The sequence below is a fragment of the Myotis nattereri genome (genome assembly GCF_964212035.1).
Source record: "Myotis nattereri genome assembly, chromosome: 5".
In the NCBI taxonomy this organism is placed as follows: domain Eukaryota; kingdom Metazoa; phylum Chordata; class Mammalia; order Chiroptera; family Vespertilionidae; genus Myotis; species Myotis nattereri.
In genome coordinates this window covers 23,862,359-23,884,483 of record NC_138080.1, presented here as the reverse complement: position 1 = coordinate 23,884,483, position 22,125 = coordinate 23,862,359, and the positions used below count along the sequence as shown (strand labels likewise).

At 41.9% G+C, this 22,125-nt stretch overlaps 2 protein-coding genes and 1 pseudogene across 3 annotated transcripts; 1 reads left to right on the top strand and 2 right to left on the bottom strand.

Moving 5' to 3' along the window:
- Nucleotides 1–2,996: 2,996 nt before the first annotated feature.
- LOC308519480 (olfactory receptor 7A5-like) lies at nucleotides 2,997–3,920 on the top strand (the record flags this gene model as incomplete). The annotated part of the gene is made up of 1 exon (XM_081091476.1): nucleotides 2,997–3,920. One exon carries the CDS (start codon nucleotides 2,997–2,999, stop codon nucleotides 3,918–3,920), a length of 924 nt encoding a protein of 307 aa, XP_080947602.1.
- A 7,185-nt stretch (nucleotides 3,921–11,105) lies between these two features.
- LOC308520156 (DCN1-like protein 1) lies at nucleotides 11,106–11,870 on the bottom strand (annotated as a pseudogene). Its single transcript has one exon. The product of its transcript is annotated as a DCN1-like protein 1 (transcript).
- Nucleotides 11,871–18,311: 6,441 nt separating this feature from the next.
- On the bottom strand, nucleotides 18,312–19,235 carry LOC308519479 (olfactory receptor 7A10-like; the record flags this gene model as incomplete). The annotated part of the gene is made up of 1 exon (XM_081091475.1): nucleotides 18,312–19,235. The coding sequence occupies one exon, from the start codon at nucleotides 19,233–19,235 to the stop codon at nucleotides 18,312–18,314; it is 924 nt and encodes a 307-aa protein (XP_080947601.1).
- Between the last annotated feature and the right edge of the window lie 2,890 nt (nucleotides 19,236–22,125).

Here is a 22,125-nt window from a genome sequence, read left to right as displayed (position 1 = left end):
ATGTTTGATGGTTTTGTTAATTTGAATATTATTTTAATATGCTGATTATTCTTTCATTATAAGCCTTTCAAATGATTTTTTTATAAAATATTATGGTGGAGGAGGTTGAGGAGGGTGAAAGGGGCATAAATGGTGATAGAAGGAGACTTGAGGTGGGGTGCTGAACACACAATACAATATACATAGGTGTATTATAGAATTGTACCCCTGAAACCTATATAATTTTATTAACCAATGTCAATGTAATAAATTCAGTGAAAAATTTAAAACAGAAGTAAAATAAGTAAAAATTAATATTTGTCAATAGATATTTTGGGGGTGTTTTGGCCTAAGAAAAGTTTTACATTTTTTAAAAATTAAATATGTCTGTCTTATTACTTCTGAGTCTCTTGATAAACTACAATGGTTTGGCCCACACATAAACATTGATATGCAGTTTTCTATCTGTTAACCTAAGAGAGATTGGTTACTCTTATAGTGAGTAAATAATACATCTGGTTTTTTGTAACATGACTGACGGGCTCAACTTCATTTTCTTACAAGATGATATTTTTTCCCCCAACTTTCAATCAGCAATTCAATCTTTCCAAATATATTGAAATGCAACCTTACATGGGTTCAAAGTACTTATGTACAGAGTCCTAATTCCTTATTCACTCAACAAATAATAACTGAGCACCTGCCATTTGCCACAATTTCTAGAAACATTATAGATTATCTTCTATGTCTATGCCATTGCAAATTTAATCACTAATCCATGTTGGTATCACTAAATTATTGTTGTTTTTCCATCTTGCTTCCATTAATTTTTGATGCTCCACTCAATTTTCTTTAATTGATATCATTTGGTTTAAAATCACTATGTTTAACCAGGTTTCATTCTCCCTGTCATGCCTTCATTTCATAACTTCACATTTACTTAAAGGTTTGCCTATATAGGTGCACATATATTTACAAACAGTTGTGAAAATACAAAGGTGAACAAAACAGGTGAAGCCCTGCTTGTCTGGATCTGGCACTGTGATGGTGAAGTCAGAGTACGATGAAATGAATGTTTGTATGACAATGTGTTCAGGCATAAATCATATGAAGAAAGTTACTCAGTGTAGAAGGATATCTTCTCATAGCGTGTGCAGGATTTATTGATCTTGTCCTGGGAGGACTTTGCATGTTGGTTGAGACAGAATTAGCCTGCTCCCATTCTTTGTCAAAAATGAGTTCAAAACTGAATGTCCAAGAAAAACAATGATGCCACATAGGAAAATTGAGAAAGGGGCTTGTCTCTTCTGTCATCAACCATATAAAAACCAACTGGTGAAATAAATATAGAAGGGCCCAGGAAAAACTTGTCTTCTACTGCTTGATGCTATAAATATTCAACCTATGTTGTTTTTGTATATTTCCTTTTGTGAGCTATTGGCTTATTTTTTGGTAATTTTTCATTTGGAGTAGTCAATCTGTAAGGTTTATATATTTGTGACTACCTCTGTCTTTTGGAGAAATTTATTTTTTCTACTTTGTTATTTTTACATGGCCTCAAGGGGGTGTAATTAGGGTTGAAAAGCTACTAGAATCCAAAGAAGATTTTGCTTCCTCGTTATCTCTCAGGGACTAGCTGAGCTCATTAGATCTCTTTTGTTCCTCATGTGCATTTTATTGCTCTCTCTCCTGCTATGTTTATTTAACCTATTGTTTATGTTTCTTTAAATACAGGACAGAAAATGTGCATAGCCATATGAAACCCAAAGTGTATTTGTCCATGGAAGGCATACAATAGGAATATCTAGGTACTATTTCTATGTTCTTTTAAAAAATACTTGATATGGACAGTTTGATTTGCATCTACTCATAGCCTACATAGTGCAGGAGGGAGGGAGAAGGACATGGAAATAACACAGATGAAGGGGCCCTGGTGCATTGAATGTGTGTGTGTGTGTGTGTGTGTGTGTGTCTGTGTTTGCCTTGTAAATTGAGAGCAGTCCTCAGAGCACAGGTGCTTGAACTCATTTATTTCAATGTGACTCTAAAATCAAAGAGAAGGTACTAAGGAGGAGATCCTTTGCAATTCACTGGATGCTTTTGCAACCAGATTAATAAAGTACAAGATTTACATAGTGTGCACAAGGCACCTTCTATGACTTGAAGTTTCAATAGCAACATGCAGGCTACCTTATTTCTTAATATTCTATAACAACCATCTCTCCCCTGCTCTTTCTTGCTCATTCCCCTGGATACACTGGGTCGTTTTGAGCCCTGATTTTCTAAAACAACCATCTTCTCAAGGCCTTTGCACTGGCTGTTCCTTTTTCCTGGAAAGAACTTCCCCCTTAGTCTGGTGCCTGTTCTTCATTGAGGTGTCTGTTTAACTGTCACCTGTTGGCAAGTCTTGCCTAAACTCTATAAAAAGATTACCCTCTATGCACTCTCTCCATTGAATGTGACTTACTTTTCTTTATAGCATCTTCACCATTGCTTATGTGATATTATCATTTTTATTGGATTAAATTCTTTCTCCATCATTAGTCTGTAGAGACTTTTACTTTTCAGCATTCCATATTCTGGACAGTGCCTGAAGCATGGTCTATAGTCAACATACAGGGTGTCCCCCAAAAATGTTTATACACTATACAAGCTGATAGCTCAATATTGAAAATAAAATGCATTTTTAATAAACACTGCCTTTATTATTCAAACTGTGGGCACACATTTTTTTGGACACCCTATATTTACCTCAAGTGAATGAAATATATCCTCAATAAAACAGCAATATACATTATGTTTGACCAACTGATTGATGGTAAAAAAGGAAATTTCAATGAGAAATGACAACAGAGATTAATTAATGGGAACCTAGAACATATACCAAATATGGAAATTATTTTCTGATTCTACAATGTAAATATGTCATATATTTGCAGTTACTAATGCCTGTTAATGTGAAAATTAGTTATTCATTTTTTTCTATTTTTCTATTTTCTAGTAGTCACCTATGACACATGGAACCAGGCAATGGTACACAAATTTCAGAATTTCTTCTTCTGGGACTATCACAGGCACTGAAGCTACAGCCCCTCATATTTGGGCTTTTCCTCTCCATGTACCTGGTCACTGTGTTTGGAAATCTGCTCATCATCCTGGCCATCAGCTCAGACTCCCACCTCCACACACCCATGTACTTCTTCCTCTCCAACCTGTCCTGGGTAGACATCTGTTTCACCTCCACCACCATCCCAAAGATGCTGTGGAACATCCAGACACAAAGCAAAGTCATCACCTATGAAGGCTGCATCACCCAGATGTATTTTTATACACTCTTTGTAGTGTTGGACAACTTTATCCTGACTGTAATGGCATATGACCGGTTTGTGGCCATCTGCCACCCCCTGCACTACACAGTCATCATGAACCCCCGGCTCTGTGGACTGCTGGTTCTGGTGTCCTGGATCATGAGTGTCCTGATTTCCTTGCTACATAGCTTAATGGTGCTGCGTCTGTCCTTCTGCTCAGACTTGGAAATCCCCCACTTTTTCTGTGAACTCAATCAGGTGATCCAACTTGCCTGCTCTGACACCTTTCTTAACAACATTATGTTATATTTTATAATTGTGCTGCTAGGTGGTGGCCCCCTTGTAGGGATCCTTTACTCTTACTCTAAGATAGTCTCCTGTATATGTGCAATCCCATCAGCTCAGGGGAAGTATAAAGCATTTTCTACGTGTGCGTCTCACCTCTCGGTGGTCTCCTTATTTTATGGTACGAGCCTAGGAGTGTACCTCAGCTCTGCTGCTTCCCAAAATGCACACTCAAGTGCAACAGCCTCAGTGATGTACACCGTGGCCACACCCATGCTCAACCCTTTCATCTACAGTCTGAGGAACAATGACATAAAGAGGGCCCTGGAAAGATTCCTTTGCAGGTAAGCTTTTCCAGGGCCAACTATACTAGTCTGAAGAAGTGACCATGAATGAAGGGTTCAAAGCCTCAGAGCCTGTTGTTCTGACACAAATAAAGCCAATCTTTGGACCATAAGTAATTGGAAATTCCCATCTCATGGGTTAACATGAATTCCTTTAGCATAATTTATTCTCTTGTGACATATATCATTCAAAGGGATATTTCTATTGTTTCCCTGAGAGAACAGTCATGAATTCTACTACCCCTATGGAAAAATCTACATTTGAGTCCTTAGGGTATTTACATAATTTTATTGTAGAGGAAAATCTGAGACCATAGTCTTTATGGTGCACATCTAATCATTAAAGAGTGGATATGATGTCTATGTGTAAGGGTCCTTATTCATTGGGGTGAAAAATTTCCTGGAGAGTTTTCTGTGCTATTTCTGAACTATTTTTCTGTTTTGTCTGAAAATCTTTCAATGTGCTCCCTACAAATGTGACTCCCTCTAGTGCCCGAATTAAATATCTCCCCTTTTCTAAAGTTTTCCAAATCTATCAAAGAGACAGTGAGTGAACAATCTCCATATCATTCAATATATGTCTGAATGAAGCTTATCTCACACATATTTTCTCCATAAGTCATATCACAGCTTTCTTGCACTTAGAGACACTAGACAAGTTTCAGTGCTATATGTGGGGGCCAATTTCAACAGTGAAATCACCAATAGAAAGATCAAAACTGTGAAACATGTGGTACTACATAGACTATGAAGACTACACATTATGGTATCAGAGCTGTAACAGGAAGGCAGAGTCTTGCCTTGTTGGGCCTCAAATTAGAAGTGGCCAGTAAGCAATTCAGATTGTTCTCTTCTCTGTGCATGTGTGAGAATGACCACTGAATTCTCACCAGTATTGATTTTGGGTTACAAATAAATGTTTGCAAGTAGGTGAGTTCTCAAATATAGAATCTGTGAATAACGAGGAATGACAGAACAAATGCACACACGTGCGCGCGCGCACACACACACACATACAGAACCTCAAGTGCTTGTGTGTGTCTACCACTCAATATAAGCAACAATGACAGGAATAGTAGGAAGCCAGTGGAGCTGGAGGAAATAGTGAGAGGACAGTGGAAGGAGATAATGGCAGGGAGGGCCAGGGCAGGACATGTAGGGACTTGTGGGTCACGAGGAAGATTTTGATTTTTGTTTTGAGTTTGTTGGGAGTCTCTAAGGGTTCTTGAGCAGTGTTGTCCTCTGGACACTGCTGGGGGAACAGCCTGTGTGTGAGGGCGAGTGGAGTGGAGTGGAGCTGAAAGGTCAGGGCACAGGGGACTGAACGGTCCCCAGTAGAAGATAATGGGGCTGGTTCAGGATGGGGTCATAGAGGAGGTAAAAAGTGGGTGGATTCTGGATAAATCTTGGAAGTAGAGCCCTCGGGGCTTGCTGATGCTGGGGTTGGGGGGATGGAGAGCAACAGAGACAGAGAGATGCACAGATGGCTCTCGTATTTGACCTGGACACCTGGGCCACTGGGAAGAACACTGAGGCCCACAGAGGCGGAGGGAGGTGCCCAGGTTGCACGTGGGCCCACAGTGGACTCATCCCCAGCCACGGCATGATCCTGGTGTGAGAGCTCTGGTGGTGTGGCTTCATGAGGGGAAGAGCCTGCTCAGAGCCAGGCACCTCCTCCCGTTGCCTCTCAAGTCCTCGTCCCGGTACTTCCCCTCTGGCTCTGTTCTCTTCCTTTCAATTTTGTTTTCAGAACTACTGCTCCCTAGAGACTCAGACGATGTGCTTCTGATTCTTTTGTCCTAAAAACATATGGCATGAGCACCCATGAAAGCCTTATGTGGAAGACTCTAGAAGCAGGGGTGGGGAGGACATTCCTACCAAGGAGGTGGTTAGGGCTGTGTTTAGAAGCCCAGTAGCATCTCCAGGGCATCCAGCAGAGGGGACGCATTCTCCTAGGACTTGGTTGACCACTCACGTGACTGACCTCAGCTTATTCAGGGGACAACTAATAGTGCACAGTGGCCCAAGGCCTCTATCATGAGTCACATTGTGAGCATGACTCTCTGGCATGGTCTAAGGTCTGAGCTATACAGACACTCTTATTAGGCAAGATACTCCTGGGCTTTAAAGAGATGACCTAACAGGCTCAAGGTAAAGCATCATGAAGACAGGCCTTCCTTTGGAAGGTGCAAGCCCTCTAAGTTAACTCTTTGTGGCACAGGAGTAACTTGTGGATCAGGAACGCATATTGAAAGAGCTCATGTTAAACCTAGTGCTGGAAAGAAGTGGTTGCTTACCTGATCCAGCCTTCAGATGAGACTGCAGCCCTAAGCAACACCTGTACAGCAGCCCATGAAAGACCCTGAAGGAGGAGCCATGCAGATGTGAGAGAGTTCCAGGCAGAGGGAACAGAGGGTGTAAAGGTTCTGAGATGGGACTTAGCTTCCAAGAAGTGAAAGCTAAGAGGGGATGAAGGAAGGAGGTGATATCAGAAGGGCCATTGGAATGCCTTATGGACAGGATGACACCCCCATTTGGGGCCTGAACAACTGAGCTGCTGGTGGAACCATATACTAAAAACAGGAAAATATGAGGCCAGACTCCAAGACAGCCCCCATGACCCCTGCCTCCTGGTATCCATGTGTAATACCCTCTTCTTGAGTGTGGGAAAGGCCTCATGACTCACTTTTAACAGTAGAGTAAGACATGTGGCAACATGTCACTTTCAAGATTTGCTTACAGAAGATTGAGATTTCCATCTTGCTCCCATGGCTCTCTCTCTTTCTCTCACCTCCCCCTCTCTCCCCTTCCCCCTCCCCTACCCATCCCCCTTCTTCTCCCCCTCCTCCTTCTCGCCTCTTCCCCCTCTCTTTCTCCCTCTCCCTCTCAATCTCACTCTCACTCTCGCTCTCACTCTCACTCTCACTCTCCTTCTCTCTCTTGCTCTGGTGAAACCAGCTGTCACATTGTGGGCTGCCCGGTGGAGAGACCCATGTGGTGAGGAGCTGAGAGCTGCCTACTGAACAGCCAGTGAGGAACTTAATCCTCTCAACAACACCGGAGTGAACTTGGGAATGGACCCTTCCCTCAGCTGACACTGTGGCCCTTTAGTGACCCTGGAGCTAAGAACCCAGAGAAGCCATACCTCATTCCTGACCCACAAAAACTGTGAGATCATAACTATTTGCTGTTATTTTAGGCCCTTATGTTTGGGGCAATTTGTTGCACAGCAATAAATCACTAACACAACATATTTGGCCAGAGATTAAGAGGTGAATCAGGAATTACAGTGTTTGCCCAGTTGAAATAAAATTGTAATAGATGTCTGCCTTGGGCTGGTTTCCCTGAACTGCAGAGTCTGAGATAAGGATTGAGTGCGGGTACATCATTAGAAGTGGATCTTACAAAGCATGAGAAGAGAAGAAGGGACATGAGATAGGGAGGTTTAGGCAGTAAATCATGAGAGTTTGAATGAACAATTTCTGCAGTGGGCACCGAGGCTCAGTCCTTCCAAGGACCTTTCAGAGAGTGTAGAACACACCCTTGAGGAGTGAGGGAGCTGGGTTATTGATCCACCAAAAGTGATGGAGGGTCATTCCCAGGGATGCTAACTCCCTTTCAATTCTTACTTGGGGCCACATGGACCATAGAAAGCCCCAGGCAGAGCATCTTGAGTGTTCAACAGAGCAGGGACTATAGGGAGACTAATGAGGAGCAAAGATTGATTGTTCCCTTGGCCTCTGTTCTACAATGCCTCAGCACATTGCTGTGACAGACCCCGTCTTAATTTAACATTTTGCTATTTCAATCATCATGCATGTTTTGTATTAATTTTGATTTTTTAAAACACTGTATTCAAATAATAGCCATCTTTACTATTGAGTTCTTTGGTGTCCCTTAAATTTTGCTTCAATTCTTACCATTGTCCCAGCCCTGGGAATCATGGATGAGGGAATTAGCCCACATGGGAGAGGACTCAGCTGTCAGCTGCCACATCTGAGTCAGGGTGGGCTCAGTTCTGCTCTAGTAACAAGCATACCTCAAATCTCCATGGTTTTAAGCATCAGAGATTTTCCTTCTCCTTCTCACCTGGCTACTGTCTGCACACAAAGGAAAAGAAAACAGTGTGTGGCCAATCTAAGCCTCCTGCAGCTTTTTTTCTCTTTTTGTTTTTAATATATTTTTATTGATTTCAGAGAGAAAGGAAAAGGGGGGAGAGAGAGATAGAAACATCAATGATGAGAAAGAATCATTGATAGGCTGTGTCCTGCATGCCCCCTAATGGGGATCAAGCCTGCAACCCTGCCCTGTGCCCTTGACTGGAATCGAACGCAGGACCCTTTAGTCCTCAGGCCAACACTCTATCTGCTGAGCCAAACAAGCTAGGGCTGGATTTTATTTTTCTTAATGTTGTGAAATACACGTAACATAAATGTTACCATTTTAACCATTACTTAAATGGACAGTTCAGGGGCATTAAGTACATTTACATGCAACCATCACCACCATTCATCTCCAGACTGTCTTATCTTCACAAACTGGAACTTGGTTCCTATTAAACATTCATTATTTCTCTCCCTTCCCCCCACACTCCCATCCCAAGGCACCCACCATTCTACTTCCGGTCTCTGTGAGTGTGATTTCTCTTGGGACCTCATAAAAGTGGAGTCATACAGTATTTGTCTTTTTACAATTGCTTTATTTCACTCAGCATAATCTCCTTAGGGGTCATCCATGTTGTACCATGTGTCAAAATTTCCTTCCATTAAAAAAAAATTAAAGTCATAAAAAAGAAATAAAATTTATCATTGTAATCATCTTAAGTGTGCCGTTCAGTAGTGTTAAGTACATTCACACTCTTGTGCAACCAGCACCTAAAACATTTTTATGTTCTTGCAAAACTGATACTCTTCACCCACTAAACACTAACTCCCCAACCCCCTCCTTCCATGCCTGGCAACTGCCATTGTATTTTCTGTTTCTATGAATTTCACTACTTCAGATATGTCATATAAGTGAAATCATGCAGAATTTATCCTTTTGCGACTGGCTTCTTTCATTCAGCATAATGTCAGCAACTCTATGCTATCAAATACTTATTTCTCTGTTGTATGTGCATTTTAAAGGCCACCTCCTTCCATGAAAAACCCATCCCCAACAAATACCAGTATCAGATTGGAAATCATTTGAATATGTTAAGGGCAGGTCAATAAAAAGAGAAGCGATGTCTACATGAGGATGTCAAAAAAGATAGTATCAGGAAAGCAACAGCTCTCTAGCTCTGTTAACCAAGGAGTTAAGTCCCTGGACAGGACATAACTGGAAGGAAAAAGTTTACTTTTTTAGCCTAGAAATGATAAGCGGGAGGCAAGCTGCAGAGGGGAGATGTTTACATTTGGAGGGGCCTGACCCTCATGAGTAGAACTTCCATATATGCTCATTAAATATACTTTTACTCCCATTTCCTTCTCTAAGTTCATTCAGCCATTCAGGGCAGATGTAGAAAAAAAAAAAACTTTACTGAATTAAAATTCACCCAATTGACAGTCAGTTTGCATGTGTGGCCCCATTCTTTTCTGTTTCCATGTCTTTGTCCATGTGATTGTGAGCTTCTCCCATCCAGAGGTGTAGTCTTTTTCTCCACCTTTCAATCTGGGCTGGACTTAGGATTTTTTCAGTTGTTTTGGTCAAAAAAATATGGTGGAAATGACAGTGCGCTTTACCAGGCCTTGGTGCATTTCCACTGCTCTCACTCGGAACCCTGGCTGAGCCATGTGAACAAACCCCAGGGGCCTTCCAGAGAAGGAGAGGACATGCGGACAGAGCTCATTTATTCCAGCCAAGCCCTCCCTAGATCAGTCACCATAGCTGAGCCCCTCATACATTAGAAAGCCCAGTCAAGGTCAGCAGAGACACCCCAGCTGACCCATAGCTGACCCATAGCTGACTGCAGACACATGAGGAGACCGGCAGAGATCAGAACACCTCCCCACTACACAAACCCACTGGAAAATAAAGGAATTATATTAAACTATTTGCTTTTAGGATGGATTGTTTCATCCTAGCAATAGTGAATTGATACTGTAATCAAAGAGAACAGAACTGAGGTAAATTATCATAATCTGGTACTTCTTACTTTTGGCATTTGTACTGAAATTTGAGGACAGCATTCACAATCATTCTGTTATTCAAATACATTCAACTGTATTTCAGATAACTGTATAAAAGCGCCTCCACTGAGGTTCCTTCCAGCTAGTCAGGACAGGGTGGGAGGACATGCATGTTTGTGCAGGATATTCCATGATTCTTATTCACATGATTGGGCAGAATTTCCACTCCGGGGTGATTAATCCTCTTTATTTTTTTTTATTTTTCACTTTGGTTATTTTCACACGTTGTTTTTTGTTTGTTTGTTTGTTTGCTTGTTTTTCAGATTCTCTACTCACATTAACATTGCATGTGATTTGCCAGGAAATAAAAATTCTCCCATACCAAAATACCATTCTAGATCTGTTACACTTAAATATATGACTCCACTGGAAGTGCTATCAGCATAGTCTTTGCAAATAGCCCAAAGCATATATTTCATAGGTTTTTTTTATTATTGATTTCAGAGAGGAAGGGAGAGGAAGAGAGAGATAGAAACATCAATGATGAGAGGTAATAATTGATTGGCTGCCTCCTGCACGCTCCCTACTGGGGAACAAGCCCGCAACCTGGGCATATGCCCTTGACTGGAATTGAACCTGGGACCCTTGAGTCCGCAGACCGACGCTCTATCCACTGAGCCAAACCAGCTAGGGCTAATTCATAGGTTTTTAGAAATTGTTTGTAATGTTCATGTTTACTTCTTAGGCCAAACTGCTTTCTAATGAAGACAGCATTGTGCTTTGTGCAAGAATGGAAACTGCGAAATAATTACCATAATGCTTCTGGAAGAACAAAATAGGATGGTCCACAAATGTAAGATGAAATCCCCAATGTTGGAGTTTTAAATGATTAGAAGAGGCCAGACTAGAAGACAAGCCCAAACCAACATTAGAAGAGTGAAATACGATATGGTAGTAGATGATCTTTAAAGTTTTGTTTGGACCTTCAGTCTAATTATAAGGAGTGATCTGAATTCAGTTCAGTCCAGCCAGCAGAAATTGACTTGCAATTTTTAATTGAATTTATTATACAGACCATTCTAGAAGGTTCCTTTAATGTACACTGTTGTACTTTTTGTCCTGGCAATTTGAGGGTGTGCTAATACCACAAAATCATCAATGAGAACAGGCCATGCTCCCTCTTCATCATAATTAGACATGTCATCTGCAATTATTGCACTGAAGCCTAAAGAAAATTCCAGGTATCTTTTGCTATTGATTGTTTATGATGTCCCAACAAAAACTTTTTCCATAAGTCTAAGAATTTAAAGCTTCCATTTAGCACTAAATTCCAGTAGGCATTAGCCATTTCTAGATATAATCCTTTTTGTCCTGGATTCTTTGCAAAATTAAAAGTGAACTCATTAAAAAAAAGTAAACTGGGAAAATCCTTAATTTATGCTGGTCCTTTCAATTCCTCTTCCATCTTGGGTATCTGGGTCACTATGCTGTCACTTCCTAATTCAGTCATGCCTTGCATGAACTTTTGTTTGGAGAACTTGCACTGTGTTGCTGCTCTGAACTTCCACGCAATGATCATGATACAACTGCTGTACACCATCTATTCCAATTTTACTTAGATGATCTTTGTATCTAGTGTATAGATGTTTTAACTTCTTCCTGTCCAATGATCCTTTTACATGTCTCATATATACTGTTCAGGATTTTGGAAAAAATTGGTCTCTTGCAACATCTAACTTCTAGTCATTTTGAGACAGGCAACTTACTGCTGGTTTTTCACTAGGTTGTGTGAAGATCATAAAGTAACCCAGGTTATCCTTCTGCAATGAAGTCAACTTGTTCATGTTGTGTCCTCCAGGCCTCTGCCCTCCTCCTCCAGCTCCAGAGTGAATGGAGGATAGACAGCTCCTCTCCCGGGCTCCTGGGCTCCAGTTCATGCACAGTGCGGGGCAGCCCTTGGGGCAGCCAAGGAAGCAGCCATTGGCCCAGGAGAGGCAGAGGGTTGGGGGCAGATGTCAGGAGACCCTCATGACTTTTCTCCTAGGGGTGGGGTCCTCTCAGGCATGTGTGATTCATCCTTTGATTATAAAGATTGAAGATATTCCTGAGTGTAAAAGATATATATAATGATATTGAAATTGTACGCTCACTGTCCCTTTAGTGGATTTGAAAAAAATTTAGAAAAAGGCGTATTGAATTTAGAGCACTAAGAGGAGTAACGTTTGTATGGAGCACATTGAAAACTTTCAAAAAGAAATAGGAAAATAATTCAGACAAAAACACATAAAACACCCCATGTAATTCTTCCCCCAAATGTATAAGGACCCTTACACATGGACATTATATCCACACTTTATTTTCATTTTTTTTTAATTAAATCTTTATTGTTCAGATTATTACATTTGTTCCTCTTTTTTTCCCCCCCATAACTCCCCTCCTCCCAGTTCCCGCCCCACCCTCCGCCCTCACTCCCCACCCACTGTCCTCATCCATAGGTGCACGATTTTTGTCCAGTCTCTTCCTGCATCTCCCACACGCCTTTCCCCCCCAAGAATAGTCAGTCCATTCCCTTTCTATGTCCCTGATTCTATTATGATCACCAGATTATTTGTTCACTTGATTCTTAGATTCACTTGTTGATAGATGCATGTTTGTTGTTCATAATTTGTATCTTTACCTTTTTCTTCTTCTTGCTCTTCTTAAAGGATACCTTTCAGCATTTCATATAATCCTGGTTTGGTGGTGATGAACTCCTTTAGCTTTTCCTTATCTGTGAAGCTCTTTATCTGACCTTCAGTTCTGAATGATAGCTTTGCTGGATAAAGTAATCTTGGTTGTAGGTTCTTGGTATTCATCACTTTGAATATTTCTTGCCATTCCCTTCTGGCCTGCAAAGTTTCTGTTGAGAAATCAGCTGACAGTCGTATGGGTACTCCCTTGTAGGTAACTGAGTTTCTTTCTCTTGCTGCTTTTAGGATTTTCTCTTTGTCTTTTGCTCTTGGCATTTTAATTATGATGTGTCTTGGTGTGGTCCTCTTTGGATTCCTTTTGTTTGGGGTTCTCTGCGCTTCCTGGACTTGTAAGTCTATTTCTTTCACCAGGTAGGGGAAGTTTTCTGTCATTATTTCTTCAAATAGGTTTTCAATATCTTGCTCTCTCTCATCCTCTGGCACCCCTATAATTCTGATGTTGGTACGCTTGAAGCTGTCCCAGAGGCTCCTTACACTATCTTCATATTTTCGGATTCTTTTTTCATTTTGCTTTTCCGGTTGGGTGTTTTTTGCTTCTTCGCATTTCGAATCTTTGACTTGATTCTTGCGCTCCTCTGGTCTGCTGTTAGGTGTCTGTACAATATTCTTTATTTCAGTCAGTGTATGCTTAATTTCTAGTTGGTTCTTTATCACAATATCGAGGGTCTCATTAGATTTCTTGAGGATCTCACTACATTTATCGGCGGTCTCACCAGTCTTTTCGAGGGTCTTACTAAGTTTATCGGCAGCTTCTAGACAGTTCTTGAGAGACCTTAAAAGTGTGGTTTTGAGCTCTATATCTTCCATTTCTGACATTTGCGTCCTGTTTCTTTGTCTCCGCATTTTTTTATCTTTTCTTGGTGCACCCCCTAGTGGTCTTTGTGCAAGTCTTGTTGTAGATAAGCCTTGATTGTTGTCGGCAATAGTGGGGGTGATTTGACCTCCAGGCTAACTGGCTATGAGAGTCAGCTGTGTCTGCAGTGGGAGAGCTTCTCTCATTTTTTATATTATTTTTATTATTGAATTTTTTAGAGAGGAAGTAGGATAGAGATACAGGGGTAGAGATAGAGAGATAGTGAGATGATAGATAGATAGATAGATAGATAGATAGATAGATAGATAAGCATTGATGTGAGAGAGAAACATGGATTGACTGCTTCCCGTATGCACCCTACCAGTAATGGAACCCATGACCTAGGTATATGCTCTGACCTGGAATCAAACACAAAACACTTTTTGGTGCACATGACCATGTTTCAACCAACTGAGCAACTGAGCCAGGGCCATATTCCACACTTTAATGAGTAAATGTGCAGCATGACAAATATTTTTTAATAGTAATAAATTATATAGCTACTTTTTGCTTCATCCTATTTAAGGTCATCTGTGACTCTAACCATATTGAATCACTCTATTTATTAAAATGTATGTATCTGCTGGGGTCCAGCCCCAGTGGGTCCAGGGGTTCCCCAAGGTGTGGACGGAGTCGGCGAAGAATGAAGGACACGGAGGCAGTGTTCAGGTGATCATCATAGCCAGGTTCTCTCTTTTATTGTCATCTAACATCTGTATTTATACTATTTGGTCCTCACCTGGGGAAACAACCTCTCTTCTCCTAGCCAGGTTCCTCCCCCTATTGTCTCTTACATCTGCATTTCTATTTGATCTTAACCCCATCCATTCCATTCCAAAGGCTAGGGCGTTTCTCATCTCTATTTCAAGGTTCCTTGAAACATCCCTGCAGGGACTGCCTCAAGCAGCCAGGGTGGATCGGCTTCCAACAAATTCCCCCATTTTTATTTTTTAAATGACAGAGCCTTGTTAGAAAAAAAGAGGGAGAAGAAAGGGAAGAAGGCAGCATCCTGACACAGCCCTTTCCTTCAGCTGCCCTCTTCCCTGTGGTCCAAGGTAGAAATGGGAAACAAGTCCTGTTGCATTGAGAAGGCAGCTGCTGTCAGCCAGGTCTCTTATCTGGGTACTGATCTCAGCTGGACCAAGTCTCTTTCGTTATTTGGTTCCCGGTCTGGGCTGGACCAAGTCTCTATCCGTTATCTGAGTCCCGATCTGGGCTGGACATGGGAAGCGAGAAGCAGCCATGGGGGCAGGAGACCTTCCTCAGAAGGGGCGAGTGTTGAAGCCCCTGCACCATTGGGGGGTTGAGGATCTGTGCCCCACCTCTGTTGAACCCCAAGTTCTCTCCTACTGGCCCCTGACAGTGGGGTCACCCCACCCTATCTTAGGTCACCCCATCCTGTGGAGTCTTACCCGTCTTTGACTACCAGCTATCTCTGCACCAAGTAGGGTGATGTGAGGCTCAGTTCTATCTCCTTGGTAGCCTATGCCCCTGTGGCCTCCATGCCCAGCAACTGCCTTTGGATCCCCTCGCCTGCTGGCGGGGCCCTGGCATTGATCACATATCTTGGGGAACCCAGTTTTCTTCTCCAGAGAGGGCCCAACTCACGCCATTGGGCGAGAGACAGATCCATGGTACCAGCCACCGTGACCTCAGCATTAACAGAGAACTCAGGCAACAGCTGTGGGCAATTGGATAGTGAGAAGAGGGTCCCTCTTGACACAAGGGCAAGAGGGGCCAATACAGGACAAAGGAGAGTCCCGGGACAGGCTTTTTCAGACCAGGATGTCAGGCTCTTGGCACAAGACAACTCCATGTATGGGGCATATACCAGACACACCCAGTCATAGCAGAAAAGGGAGGTGCCCTTCCTGGAACAGTAGGGCAGGGAGATTCTAGAAAAGGCTTTGTTCAGGAAAGAAGGAGAAAGGCCAAAGAACCAGCAAACAAGTAGTCAGATTAAGAAAAAAAGAAAAAGGATAGGAGATGTGGGGCAAAGCTGGGACATAAGGACAGACAAAAAGGAGACACATGTGATCCAATGGACAGGTGGTTCCAGCTCAGGGCTGCACCTCTGATGAAGACGGGCACTGGTCAGGTGTGCTAACTTGGCCTCCCAGGGGTGACGGTCCCCAGGAGGGAGGCAGAGGCTGCTCCTTCTGGAAAGATATAAAACACAACCTCTTCACCACATCATTACTAGATCTGGTAAAACTCTTGTCTGGTTTGTGTATCCTTCTACCAGGCTGAGTCGGCAGAGGCTATTGTACAGGGGGCCCGATGCCTTTGGCTGCTGTACAACCCTCTGTATTGTATTTCCAAAAGGTCTAACATATAACATTATTCTCCCCCTTTTTTTTGTTTGTTTGTTTTAATCAGACCAATGAGTAACATAGTTTGAATTCCTGATTATTTCAGAGAAAACAAAAAATTACTTACGCATTTAGCTACCACAACTACACAATTTCTCCCAATTCAATCTGAACCTTAAACTTTTAGCTGGTAAGTCAAATATTTAACATTTCTCAATATTACTTTTTACTTTCAAGCTGCTCTCGAAAACCACATTTGAGCCTTGCAAAACAGGTTCTGGCCTACCTGGTCTTTTCAGATGTAAATTGACCACATTCTTTCTTTAAGATTTTGCTACAGGCCGGAGGCGACTAGCGCCTTCCTCCATTAGAAAAGCTTTCTTAATTAACAAAGGACCAGTTTTTTACCTTGGCTACTTAGATTTTTATAAAGATATATTTCAATAATTTTTGAGATTCAAATCCAAATTATTATTTTAAGGCATATTCTTTAGCAAATTTTTGTAACAGAGACAATTTTACTGAATTTCCTTTTCGGCCTTGAAGTTAACTTTTTAACACCATTAGCATTTAAAAACTTATTTATTATGGAAATGCCAATCCTGCTCTAGCCAGCATCTTTTATCCTTTTTCTCTTTCCAAAGTTATGGCTAGCACCCAAGGTTATCTTAGCCAAAGTTTGGTTGTCATAAGATGTTCTCCGGTAGTTTTTAAACAAAACATTAAGTAATCTCATTGTGGGAGAGCTTATAGCTCTGCCTTTTCCTGCCACCTTTGAATCTCTCCACACCAGAGGTGGATTCGGCAGCGAGGTTTCATTTCTTATTACAGATTTTAGATTCCAAACACAAATTAAGATATTAATTTGAATAAGAAACCACATTGAGGTGACCATGGCACTCTTTTTTCAGCCTGATTTAAAAGAGTACCTTTTAATATTCCAATTTTTTTATAATTGGATCTTTTTGCACAGGTGATTCTATTAATGGCAAATGAAACATTTCAGGATTAGGACATGGAGGTGGAGGGAGCCATGAAGGCCATTCCTCCCATTTTTTCTTTTTTTTTTGTGCTCCTCTTAAGGCACCTTTCCTTCCTCAGAAAAGCATGGACACACTTCTTGTATAAAACATTCCGTCTGACTGGGCGTAACCTTAACTCCTCTGCTAGCAAGCATATGTGTTAAAAGATCAATACAGAGTCTTTTTTCTTCTAGACTCAGTATGGCACATCTTCTCATTCTAAGTTCTGTACTATCCACCCACTTACCCTACTTATCCTCTATAGGGGGGTCTGCAGCACCCTATGGTGGAGTCCTATCCATCCCAAGTGCGGGGGGGGGGGGGGGGTTACCTAGGGGAATCCTGTTCCAGGGGTTCCCAAAGGTGTGGATGGAGTTGGCGAACACTATCCACCCTCTTCCTACGGTGGAGTCCTATCCGTCCCGAGTACGGTGGGGGGCTTACCTAGGGGAATCCTGTTCGGGCGCCAAAATGCTGGGGTCCAGCCCCAGTGGGTCCAGGGGTTCCCCAAGGTGTGGACGGAGTTGGCGAAAAATGAAGGACACGAAGGCAGTGTTCAGGTGATCATCATAGCCAGGTTCTCTCTTTTATTGTCATCTAACATCTGTATTTATACTATTTGGTCCTCACCTGGGGAAACAACCTCTCTTCTCCTAGCCAGGTTCCTCCCTCTATTGTCCTCTTACATCTGCATTTATTCTATTTGATCTTAACCCCATCCATTCCATTCCAAAGGCTAGGGCGTTTCTCATCTCTATTTCAAGGTTCCTTGAAACATCCCTGCAGGGACTGCCTCAAGCAGCCAGGGTGGATCGGCTGCCAACATGTATCCATGTAGACTCTTCTTGGGAACATGTATTGAATAGTCAATTTTTGTCAGTGGCTAAGGTAGGCATGTGGACACACAGCTGAATAACAGCCTAAAGAATATAAAACCAGGAGACCAGCTATAAAGCATACTAGCATAATGAAGTTTACATTATGAAAAAGAGAAGCAAAGGCGATGCTATAGAAAATAATGATGAACATGAAAACTATGGTCTCAGATTTTCCTCTACAATAAAATTATGTAAATGACCTTAGTAGCCAAGTATAGTTTTGTCCATAGGAGTAGTTTAATCCATGACAATTCTTTAGGAAAGCAATAGAAAAATTATTTGGAATGATATATGTCATAAGAGAATAAATTATACTAAAGTAATTCATGTTAACCCAAAAGATAAATGAATATTTACAATTCCTTATGCTCCAAAAATTAGATTAGTTTGTGCCAGACTTCTGACTCTAAGACTTGAAACCTGTATTCCTGGGCAATTCATCAGCCCAATATAGTTGGCCCTGGAAAAGCTTACCTGCCAAGGAATCTTTCCAGGGCCCTCTTGATATCATTGTTCCTCAGACTGTAGATGAAGGGGTTCAGCATGGGTGTGACCACAGTGTACATCACCGAGGCTGTTGCACTTGAGTGCGCATTTTGGGTAGCAGCAGAGCTGAGGTAAACACCTAGGACTGTACCATAAAATAAGGAGACAACTGAGAGGTGAGAGGCACAGGTAGAAAACGCTTTATACTTCCCCTGAGATGATGAGATTCTTCGTATAGAGGAAAGAATCTTAGAGTAAGAGTAAAGGATCCCAGCAAGGGGACCACCAGCTAGCAGCCCAGCTGAAAAATACATTACAATGTTGTTAAGCAAAGTGTCAGAACAGGCAAGTTGGAGCACCTGATTGAGTTCACAGAAAAAGTGGGGGATTTCCAAGTCTGCGCAGAAGCGCAGACCCAACACCATTAAGCTTTCTAACAAGGAATTCAGGACACTCATGATCCAGGACACCAGAACCAGCAATCCACAGAGCCGAGGGTTCATGATGACCATGTAGTGTAGGGGGTGGCAGATGGCCACAAACCGGTCATAGGCCATCACGGTCAGGATAAAGCTGTCCAACACTGCAAAGAGGATATAAAAATACATCTGTGTGATGCAGCCTTCATAGGTGATGGCTTTGCTCTGTGTCTGGATGTTCACCAGCATCTTTGGGACGGTGGTGGAGGTGAAACAGATGTCTACCAGGGACAGGTTGGAGAGGAAGAAGTACATGGGCGTGTGGAGGTGGGAGTCTGAGCTGACGGCCAGGATGATGAGCAGGTTTCCCAACACAGTGACCAGGTACATGGCGAGGAAAAGCCCAAATATGAGGGACTGTAGCTCCAGTGCCTGTGAAAGTCCCAGGAGAAGAAATTCTGAAATTTGTGTACCATTGCCGGGTTCCATGTGTCGGAGGTGACTACAAAAAAAAAATAATAATAATTACTAATTTTCATATTAGCAAGCATTATTAACTGAGAATAAATGTCACGTTTATATTTTAGAATCGGGAAAATAACTTGCATTTTTGTTGTGTTATCCGGTCTCCATTAATATTTCTCTATTGGCATTTCTCATTAGAATTTCCTTTTTTTACATCAACCTGTTCTTCAAACATAATGTATACTGCTGTTTTACTGAGGATATCTTTCATGCATTTGAAAAATATATATTGACTATAGAACATGTTCTAGGCACTGTTCAGGGTTTAGGATGTTTAAAAACAGAAGTCTACAAACTAATGTTAGAGCAATAATATAATCAAATAAAAATAATAATATAAAAAATCCAATGTTGAAGATGCTATAAAGAAAAGTAAATCACATTAAATGGAGAGAGTGGATAGAGGGTGTTCTTTTTTATAGAGTTTAGCCAAGACTTGCCAAAGGTTGACACTTTAACACACTCCTCAATGACGACTGAGGAGAGACTCAGTGGGAAAGTGTTTCCCAGGGAGAAGGAACAGCCAGTACAAAGGCCCTGAGGATGATTGTTGTTTTAGAAAATGAAGGCTCCAGAGTTTGAAGATAGCAGCATGTGGCGGATTATTCTTGCAGTTCCTCCCAGAACCAAACTGGCAATAAAACTAAATTAGGGAATATTCACCCTGAATTACCAGCTGAAGACTTAGCTGAAGAGGAGACTATTGAAGAAGGAAGGTCAGAAACCACCTTGAAAGTGGTAGGGAGGTTGTGGTTTGGGGAGGGGCTGGCACCACTCTCACAGGGCAGGCCAAGTTGAGGAGGGATACCTCAGCTGTGGGGGTTTCCCCCTGAGAGTAGTGAGGCCTGTACACCAGGCTGGGCTCTCCAGATTCCAGCGCCAGAGGCAGGAAACCTACCCACATAGCATCTATCAGTGAAAAGCAGCAGGGCTTCTACCAGCAGGGGACAATGGAGCCTCCTAGAAGTAAAGCCACTTTATATATATATATATATATATATATATATATATATATATATATATATTTATTGATTTTTTACAGAGAGGAAGGGAGAGAGATAGAGAGTTAGAAACATCGATGAGAGAGAAACATCGATTAGCTGCCTCCTGCACATCTCCCACTGGGGATGTGCCTGCCACCCAGGCGCATGCCCCTGACCGGAATCGAACCTGGGACCCTTCAGTACGCAAGCCGACGCTCTATCCACTGAGCCAAACTGGTTTCGGCATATATATATATTATTTATTGTTGAAAGTATTACATATGCTCCCTTGAGCCCCCTCTGACTTCTTCTAGCCAGCTCCTGTCCCCAACCCCTGGCCTTTACCACCCTATCGTCTGTGTCCATGGGTTATGCATATTCATACAAATTCTTTGGTTAATCTCTTCCCACCCACCCACTCTCCCCCGTCTTTCCTTTGAGGTTCAACAGTCTGTTCATGCTTCTATGACTCTGGGTCTATTTTTGATCATCATTTTATTTGGTTCATTAGATTCCACATATGAATGAGATCATGTGATGCTTATCTTCCTCTGACTGGCTTATTTCTCTTAGCATAATACTGTCCATGCTACTGCAAATGGTAACAATTATTTTAGTATTCCATTGTGTAAATGTAGCATGGCTTTTTTTCTCCACTCATGTGCTGATAGGCACTTGGGTTCTTTCCAAATCTTAGCTATTGCAAATTGGCTGCTAGGAACATAGGGGTGCATATATTCTTTCTGACTGGTGTTTCCAATTTCTTAGGATATATTCCTAGAAGTGGGATCACTGGATCAAATGGGAGTTCCATTTTTAATTTTTTGAGAAAACTCCATACTGTTTTCCACAGAGGAAGCCACTTTGTTTTTAAAGGGGCAGAGCATAGTATTTTCATTCACAGCTACTCACCCTGGCTTCAGTGGAGGGGAGTTGGTGGCGGTGGTGCAGATTAGAGTCACCTGAGATTAGAAGCATTGGGGAGAGACATGGAGAGTAGCTTCCAGGATACCTGTGCTCAGTCATCCTCCCCAATTCTGCAACAGCCATTTTCCTGAGAGGTGCAAGCCCCTCCCCTCAGCTGCAGAGGCCTAATTTACATGTCTGGTCAGACTCAGTAAGCATCAGTGACTGGCTCTGGGGCAAGGCCATTCTCCAAACTTTCCTGGGAACCTGCCTGGCACCTCCTCCTCATGGAAGAGCTGATAGAAATTACTGACATCCAGCAGACCCCACTGGCCTGCCTATGAGTGGATTCACCCAACAAGGTTAGGGAAATACAGTCTAACCTCGGTTCTCAAATGTCTCCCAACTCGAACAATTCAGTTCTTGACCAAGTTGTTCAGAGAAACCATGTCTTGAGTGTCAAACAAATTTTGTGTATGATCAAAAGCGTCTTGCAAGACACAAACAAAGGAGAGAATGAGAGTCAAGTTTACTGTGCTGTGAATATTTTCATGTTGTTTTGTTGTTGGTGTTGTTTTTGTTGTTATTGTTTTGTTTTGCTTTTGTTGGTGGTGAAATGGATGATTAGTGCAATTTTAAAACGTAAGAGACCATAAGATGTGCTGATGTTGCTAAGGGCATAAAAGTGCTCACAAAACAAAGATCATAGGCAATTGAAGAGGTAGAAAAACTATTGATTTGGATAAAGAAAAGCAGTTAGCCTGTGATAGCATTTTGGAGGCAATGATATATGAAAAAGTGAATACTGCACACCTGGAATGAGTGATAAAAGTGATTCATTTAAGGCTAGTAAGGGGTAGTTCAATAAATTGAGAAAAGAAGTGTTTGTTTATAGATTATACAGTACTGTAGACATGTACTGTATATAAGAAAGGTTAAAACAAGGAATCATTTGGGGGTCTGCA